Below are 9,366 nucleotides of genomic sequence, written 5' to 3'. Positions count from 1 at the left end.
GAGTAAATTAAATGCAGCAATAGTAAAACTTTTATTTAGTTATTTATAATACTAAGTTGTGTATCTTTAGAAAATTACCAATGAACAAGAATAACAATTACAGTTTAATCAGATGGGGCTGCAAGTGAAAAAAAGACAACACTTCATATACCACAATAAAAAATAATGAATGGAAAGGAGGGAAGATGATATATAGTTTATATACAGTCATATACTGTTATCTTAATTATTTACAATATTATAAAAGCAATATTTTACAACTCTTCAGGTACTGCGCTGCAGATATTACAAAAAACCTAAGTGCATGGAGTCTAAATAGTCTTGTGACATTTAAAATCCCTTTTTTACAATGGAAACTACACTTAATTTACATTAAACTGTTCTGGAGGATGGGGGGTATTGGAGTGGGTGTAAAGTACCCAGGCCTTTCCCGTGTGCCCAGCGCTGGTGATTAGGTGAGGGTGGAAAGGGCTCCAGCCCCATCCACTGCCCATCAGAGCCAAGTTATTGGAGGGGGAGAGTGACTGCGCTATTTCAGAGGCAGTGCGCCCATCCCAGCCCAGGGATAAAGGACTTTTAAAAGCAGCCGCAATGGGGCCCAGGAATCCTCTCTGTGACTCTTCAGGTAGCTGGATGATATTGGGGCCTCTTAGCATATTTATTACATATAGGATCAGAACAGTAATATTAAAAACCTAAAAATGATCTAAGCGGTTTTCAGACATCTTGCTTTGTTTAAGGCTGCAAAATATCATTGCAATCAGCCAGTATCACAGCATAGCTAAACAACATGACAAAGATCCAAAATATTAACTTAAAAAAGTTAAATTAACTTGAGATGATTGCACTAAACTTGCCCAAATGCTGTGGCTATCGCCTATTTAAATGATCTGAAATTTTAACAAATTTGTGATTTGTTAAATATATAGCACATGTTCAATTGATCAATAAAAGCATTATAAAAAACAATGTTTCAGGTGAAATGTCAAAAATCACTGAAAATGTAACTAAATGATATAAAACTCTAATTATAATGTTAGATGGCATGTTTAATACTTCCATGATGACCCTTTCTATGTCAGCTAGCCAACATGAAGAATTGTCAGATAGGTATTTCATTTGTACAACTAAGGAGATATTAGGGGCTTGTGACATCACTTGTTCTGTGAGCTCCTTTATGCGATGGTGATGTCTTTGCATACCAAAACGGTGCCTCTGTTCAGCTGTAAATCATGTGATCATAGTGGACCTTAAGCATTAAAGAGTAAAAGCATTTCCTGTCTTTGACCCAATGTAAAGTCCACAAAAATGGTGCTTTTTGTTTGTGAGCAGAGTGAGATAGTTCTCAGAGTGCAAATAAGCTGAATTTTATGACTGCACCATAGACATGTAAGTGTGCCTTTTAACCGAGCTCAAGGCGCAAACTGCAGATGTGCTCACATGAAAGCAGATGTGCTCACATGAAAGCAATGTTTAATGTTGAAGACCAAACACATGAAGACAGGCAGCACTTTTGTTTTTCCATTCCATTGGTGTGACATATTATGAGAGAACACACATAGGCACTGCTCACACATGATTTGCACAATTCCACAGCAGGTGTGTTGTGCACAGGACGAGGATATAATCCCGACTCAGGGTGGTTGCAATATTAGACACATTTAAACAATTTATGGGGTGAATATATCTATGCCAATTGGCACACAAGTAGGTTATTGCCCACTGTAAATTATTGTATTATTAAGTTTACTTGTCTCCCATTGGCAGCACAAAGTATTCATTTCGTTTCCAAAGCTCTATGTGCAAACACAAAGTGTGTTTTCATCTCGCTGTAACCTAATAAAAGAATTTTCTTTCAACATTCCTTTTTCTACATGTTAATTTTTAATAATAATAATAATAATAAAAAAATATTAATGTTTGGTATGACATCACTTCCTGCCTTTCATAAAGCAATTACTGTCAAACTCTGGTGCACAGTGATATAATGTTTAATTTATAAACGTAGATAACATTCAGTACTCATTCCTGCACATAACCACAGGCATAAAATGATCACCCAAAGTCTTTTGTTCTAGTACTAAACAGCTGTCAGTATAAAAAAAATACAAAAAGAACTGTAGATATATTGTTTAAAGTACACTTGTCAAAGGATGTGATGAAAACTCATGTTCTGAAAAATGTTGCAAATTGGAATTGCCTCCAACAAACTCTAATGATCCTGTATTCTGTAAAAACAAATTAAAATAAAAAAAATATATATGTATGAACAGTCAACAAGTCTGCATCTGGTAAATACTTTTCTACATTTTAATTCTTGGCCATCATAAAAATATTTGGATTTTTTTTGTTTTCATAATATTTACAAGTTTTTTTTCAATAATAATACAAATAATAATAATAATCATAAAAAGCCATCGCCCCAGCCTTTTTTTTTTTTTGTTATATTTCAGAAAGGATGGGTTCCCAAATAAGGGAGAAAGGTGCAAAAAGACTAGCCCCAGTGCTGAAAGAGTTAATGAATGGAAGCACTAGCACTGCAGCTTGCGGATACTGCGAGAGATCCTTTTAAACTCCCGTTGGCCCTTCTGCCATCGCTTCACCGAGGTGATGACCAGCTCCCCTCCAAGCTTTTGTCCCATCACTAAATAAGGAGCATTAATGTCGTTCATCTCATCGCAGGTACACTGTAGGCCGTCCTTAAGCCACAGCACGGTCTTCTTCAAATCCCTTTCTGTCACCCCATTTAGTTTATAAATGGTTTTGCTCTTTGTCTCCGGGATGATTTTAGTGTCCCCATTGATGTAGGCGATCTCCTTCACTTTTATCTTCAAGGCTAATGAGGGCAAAAAGAGGGGGGAGGAGAGGGAGAGATGGGTGAGAAAAAGATTGAGAGAGACAGGCCCATTAGTACTCAGAAAAGCCAATATGGGGTGGGATGTGTTGCTAATGAAACTGTCAGGCCCTGACACAATTACAGCAGGTGGCTCCATTTTTAAACCACAAAGGGCATTTAAGGCATTTTATGTCAAAGCCTTATGTCTTAAACCCTGCAGTGCCTTTCTAGGTACAGGTCTACAGATATTCCACTTAATGTACTGGACTTAGACTTGTCTATAAAAAAAAAAAATCTAAGCAAGCTTTGGATATTCGTTCATTAAATCGTTTTAGTCATTTGGAAACATGTTACTAATGTATCTGTGAGGTGAGCTTCAAATAACATTAAAGTTAACCAAAACTATACAGAAGTATCATTAAAGTAACTTAAGATACAAGTAGAATTCAGGCTACATAGAAGTGCAAAAATATTTACTGAGAAACGTTTGGACTTTTCATATTATGTACATGGCTTGGTCCTATGTTGTACTATCTCACATGGCTTGGTCCTATGTTGTACTATCTCACATGGCTTGGTCCTATGTTGTACTATCTCCCAGATTAGCAGCACTTTTTGTGATGATCCCTCCATCTCTTTCTAAAACAATTGTATTACTTAAAATAAAATTGTCCACAAAATGCTGGTACGTGCTTTATTTGTATACCACACTGCTAGGAAATGACAAGTTATGGGTCACTGAGTGTCAGGTAAGGTTGGTGAGTTACATATCATGCTACTTTCACGCTCCTACACATCTAAAGAGAATGTGGCAGTGTTCAGGAATCGGAGAACCCCCTAATATCATTTTGAGTCTGTGTCTTTACATTTTCGATTCAGAAAATCTGGGCATTGCCCCTTGTTGGAGGAATTGTATTAACAAGTCTGCTTGGGTATCTAAATTATTGCAAGTATCATTTCCAAAGACAAGTGTTTGAGATCACTAATGGGTCAAGCAGTACTGAGGCCCTAATTTTAAAAAAAACTACATTATAAATTCAGCCTTCTGATTTAAATAATAGCCCCCATACACTATATTTGATTTGCAGATTTGTGCCTGTGTAGCTTTAGCTTAGCAGCAGCATAACGGGACACATTTTAAACTAAACAGAAAATTATGTTTGCTGGTTCAGCTATCGGCCTGTAAGCTCAGCTGTCCGTAATGAATAAAGAGGTAATTGCAACAGTTACCCATTTTCAGCTGCTGCAGAATCTCTTTATCTCCAAAAAAGGAGAGCAGGGGGACGCTTTTCTATTATGCTATGCACAAACTGTTATGAGTTTTCTTTTTTCTTAAATCTCAAACCATGGTGAACATCTGTTCCAAATCTTAATTGAAACAAATGTAATATATTTACTATCTGTAAGTTATAATTAATACCATTCAGAGGTTACAAGCTACTTTGTGTTGTGGCAAACATAGAAAAGGAAAATTAGATTGCAATTTAGCTAAGCATTTTTTAAATGTAGATGAACTAACAAAATGTAAGTACAAATCATCCCTATGCTATGATCAAGTAAAGCTATATCCAATCATTTAATTTGTGTTCAGCAAGCAACTCTACTATACACAAGACACATGACCAATATAATATAAATCAGTGACCTGTAATAAATATACATTGAAAAATGCAAATAAAACAAACTGCTTTCTTTTAGTAAGATGGCTGTCTTTTAGCTTTTGAAAATGATTATTTTGTGTCTGGTGTACAATAACAGTTCTTAATTCAGTTTCCCAGAAAACACAACATGACTAAAGCATTTGTTGCATGGTCTGAAATCCTGTCTGCAAGTTTTAAGTCATTACAGCATTATAATTACTATGGAAATTTCATTGTCTGAGTATTTTAAACTAGCCAGTTGCTGTAATTTTTCTTTGTATGTGTTTCAGTATTAAAATGCCAGCTTGTTTTGATTTGTCAAGATTAATATCCTGTACACCCAAGGCCATGCTGTTTCATACAAGAACTACAATTGTACGTAAGTTATGGCTACACTATAACTCAACCATAGACTTATTTTATCATTCGCATCCAACTAATCAACATCTAACATCATTAATCAACTCTGCAGCAGTAAGGTTATGGTTGTATTTTGGGGGGGGGGGGGGGGGTTGCTCCCAACCCTTAGTTAAAAAAATAACTGTCTGATTTATGTTAGCAATACCTTTTGTTTCCTGTAATATAGGACATAGGGAAAAGCTTAAAAGTGCTGTTTATAAAATACTCCAACCTCACGTCAACTCACATCTACATCCTAATTGCATGTTACACCGACTGTATCCAAACAATCTGCACAGTCTGTCAATCATGTTACAACAACAAATTATACTCCACAGCTAAAAATGGGTCTCTTTCTATAGAGGGCTGCTTAATTGGTCCTACCACCAATAATTCAACATAGATTAATTTCATTTTCTGCCAAATGTATCTGAGGAGTTTATTTGTGAATGTGATTCAGTTCCATGACATGTAGATTTTCCCCTCCACTCAATGTTAAACAACTAGCTTTTATCAAGCTTCATGTAACATTAAATAAAATATATAACATTGTGAAAGCATGTATCTGTTTCTAGTTTTCAATTATTTAATGCACAGTCCTGATTTTTGTATATACTCTTAGAAGGAGCAAAACAAAAATTGCAAATTGACAACATTCCTTGGCACCCAAAAGAACCATAAACTGCTAATTATTATATTTATAAACATTTCATGCATCAGAGCACAAAATAAAAGTCAATACATATTATTGTGGATGTTCTTACCGAAATCATTTTTGCAGAGATTCTCAACAATGTCATTGTCATCCTCGTTGCTGTTTTTACAGGCGTCACAAACTTTTGGCGCTGCAAATAGAGAAGTGATTGTGAGAGTTGCGTAATGTTTGGATAACAGCAGGTGGCGCTAAGCACTAGGATGCTTTATCCAGCATCTTCACACAACGCAGATTTATAACCTAAATGCTTAAACTTAACGAGAAACTGGTCCAAACGCTGATTTTTCCCTTTATTTATACTGCTTACCTTACATGTTAATTCTATCCCATGAAGTACAGGAACGGTCATTTTTTTTTTATAATAAACATTTTAAACCATTCTCTTGATTTGTATTTACTTTTTGTTCGGTAAAATAACAAACTCAGATCAGTTCTCTGCCAGATAAACTATTTTGGCACAAGGGCACAGTGCTGAGGGCATTTGCTTTTAGAGCAACGGGCACCAAAAGTTTTTTTTTGTTCTGTTTTTGCCTTCCCTGGTTTGTCTTCAATGTTTGTTGGACACACATGAACTAAATTAGTACTGTATCCATTAATATCGTTACACAAAGCTATATGCCAATACAATTCGCGTATATGCATTAAAATATTAAATTCAAGTATTTAATAGCAGAGACTCATTATGATGAACATATGGATCTAAAAAGACAACCAAGCAGCAGATCCAGTACACCGTATAGCGCTAACCTATGCTGTAAATCTGTACATTTACACCAGTAGATACTGTACATTTACACAAGTAGATATACACATTTGCATGAAATGTAAGCAAAGATTAAACTCATAACTAGGTACCATTAGCTAGTATAAAATGGGTGCTAATTTAATTTTATATGTCACATAGGAATAATTAAGCATACTAGATATTATAATAAATAAGATGTATAATCATGCAGTTATAGCAGAGTACATTACCTTCTCTGGTAGCTGGTACTACGTAGTCAGTGCTGGCTGGTGGGATGCATAAGTCATTGTCCTGGGGAAAACGGCTGCAGTCCAGCATGTCTGGCCAGGGAAAGCCAAATGCAGACATGACCGGGGCGCAGCTGTCCTTCACCTGCTCACACAGGGACCGGCACGGCTTAATGGTCTCATCCAGGTCATCAATGCACACGGGTGCAAAGAGGGAGCACAGGAATTTCTTGGTATCGCGGTGGCACTGCTTCTGAATTAATGGGATCCAGGAGGACGCCTGCTGTAAGACTTCCTTCATAGTTTCATGGCCCAGGAGGTTGGGGAGCCTCATGTTGGGGTACTCAATGTCATGGCACAGAAGCAAGGTGGCGGGGATGGGTTTGCAGTTGCTCCTTTTATATGAAAATTCAGGCTGCCCAAATGGAAACAAGCCCCTTACCGAGTCCATGCAGTCAGAGGCAAGCAAGACGAGGAACAAGAAGTAGTAGGACTTCTGGCACATGATTAAAGGCTTGGGGATGAGAATAACGAGAGAGAAATTGTGCTTCTGCTGGCCAATGTGCTGATTGTGCTCCAGTGGAGAGGCAGACGCAGTGGATGAATGAGGAACCCCTCAGCCTTTCTCAGGTTACATGCAGATTTCCAGGGTCTGGCTCCCTCCACCTTGCACCAGAGGGGACAGACTGATCAGATGCTCCGCAAACAGAGTTTTCTTGATTTTGTATGCAAATCTAGTCAGTGGGAGGAGGATGCTGACAGTAATCAGAAAAGGATTGGTCGCTGCTGCTCATTTGGGAATTCTCCTTTGGCAGGGCAGCCTTAAAAGAAATGTTCGAATCAATGTAAAAATGTGAACAAAGCCTTACAAAGGGCTCACAAGTGCATTGTCTGCAGGCTAATAGAGTAAGCAGGCTCGGATCTAATATATGAAGCTTGCTGCTATAGGTGAGCCTCACAGAAACTCAGTCACAACTTTCCTCTCTTCATTTACCCATCTTATGCTGTATTTGTTCTTCTTCCTTTATAAAGAGCTGCAATAGTATTTGTTTTATATGTTACTTGTGAGATACACCTCTTTCATTTATTTAGATAACCGCTTATAGATCCCATTATGCGGTTCTCATTTAAGTCAATGTGAATGCTAATTGCTTATTATAATGAAGGTTTGGGTTAGTGTTGCGAATAACAGTAGGGGATTTTTTTCCTCCTAAGTGACTGTAAATAGATCACCGGGCACAACCCAAGTGTTTTGTTGTTAGTGAAACTCAATTACAGTTTCCAGTTTCAGGATATTAGCATAATGTGTTGTTAATAGTTTAATGCTGAATGGGGGTAAAAATAACACATCCACTAATTACTGGTAATTCCGATTTCACTATAAGTTTCGTTCAAAAGCATATATCCAGAAGTGATACATTATAATGTGAAAAAAATAACATCAGGTAATATATAGTATAACTTACTGTCCACATACATAGTAACATTGTTCTTTTATTTTATATTAATGTAATAGCTAATGTTCACTGCAACAAGTATAATGACTTTATGGTTCAATTTGCTACAAAGAATAAGCAGTGTCACTTGTCCGCTTTCTTCCTATTTGTCCTAAAATTATTGTGTCACATCACATCCTCTGCTGTCACTGTTCATGTGTACATGTATAGCTGCAATATAAGGTGTGTGTGCAAACAATTGTAATATAGAACAGCTTGTAATGTATAATGTAACTCATATGTGTACTGCAAATTATCAGATTGGAAGCAGTGTTATTGGGACATATTACTACTTGATACATGACAATTCCCTCCCAGATGTCAGTATTTTCTTTTCTCTACTTCTTACCAAAATAAGCCTCAAAGTAAATTGCACACAGTGAGGACGTATACTTTGCATTGTTCAATATGTGTACACTTATAGTTAAGCAGAGATTGTTATTTTTTGAGATATTAATCGTTATGAATGACTGCCCTAGATTTTGGCTGCTTCTCATGTACTTGATTTTTTATTTTATTAAGACAGATTCTTGACCATTTTTGGCTAAATAGTAACAAATGCCCCAGGGCTAATTTACTGAGCCTGTTTTCTCTTGGTCAGCTTTTAGGAAAACAGATACTGTGGTTAAAAGGAACTTTGATGGGAGAAGTGTACAGTGCTGGGAACACCCCAAAATAAGACCCTCACTCTATTATATGTAACCACTCCCACAAACTGTTTTGCCTGAGACATATGATCAGTAATGTCTACTGACATTTTTTTGTTAAAAGCTTAAAAATTCCCTTCAGTGTTTCAAAAAGTGAACATTGATTGGGGGACAGAACTCAGGTAAGAGTAATATTTTCAGTTTAAATCTATGTCTCCTAGTTACACTAAAATGATCAACAACTTAGTCTTCGGTGAAATTAGATTTTAGGGTAGAAAACAAACTTCAAGAGGATAAGCAGTTGCATGATATGACTCGTCAGTCATCTCTATCTGGTCCACCGTTCTTTCATCTTGGTTTGGAATAGAACATCCATCCACATATTTTTGTACCTCATAACTACACTGAATATGAATAGGAATTTGTTTCTTAATTCCAAATAGCAGATACTCAATACAGCCCTTCGTGGTGAAGCTGTCATTAGATTAAGAATTTAACTATTTGTAACTTGCAGAGCATACAGTTTAGAGACTGCAATGGTATAGGATTGTGACACTAGTTAAAATAATTTGAACCACTTCAGAACCTCTGAACACCTATTTATGTCCTATTATACATAAAGCAATGGATGACTGGTAATAATCATCTAGCACTGCTGGCA

General features: G+C 36.6%; 1 protein-coding gene across 1 annotated transcript; it reads right to left on the bottom strand.

Moving 5' to 3' along the window:
• Positions 1-1,865: 1,865 nt before the first annotated feature.
• On the bottom strand, positions 1,866-7,278 carry SFRP2 (secreted frizzled related protein 2). Its single transcript, XM_075198495.1, has 3 exons — positions 6,566-7,278; positions 5,640-5,720; positions 1,866-2,836 (listed from the first exon to the last, which is right to left on the bottom strand). Exons 1-3 carry the CDS (start codon positions 7,065-7,067, stop codon positions 2,532-2,534), a joined length of 888 nt encoding a protein of 295 aa, XP_075054596.1. The 5' UTR covers positions 7,068-7,278; the 3' UTR covers positions 1,866-2,531.
• Positions 7,279-9,366: the final 2,088 nt, after the last annotated feature.

Source organism: Mixophyes fleayi, chromosome 1 (genome assembly GCF_038048845.1).
Source record: "Mixophyes fleayi isolate aMixFle1 chromosome 1, aMixFle1.hap1, whole genome shotgun sequence".
Lineage (NCBI taxonomy): Eukaryota > Metazoa > Chordata > Amphibia > Anura > Limnodynastidae > Mixophyes > Mixophyes fleayi.
This window is presented reverse-complemented; position numbering and strand designations above follow the sequence as displayed.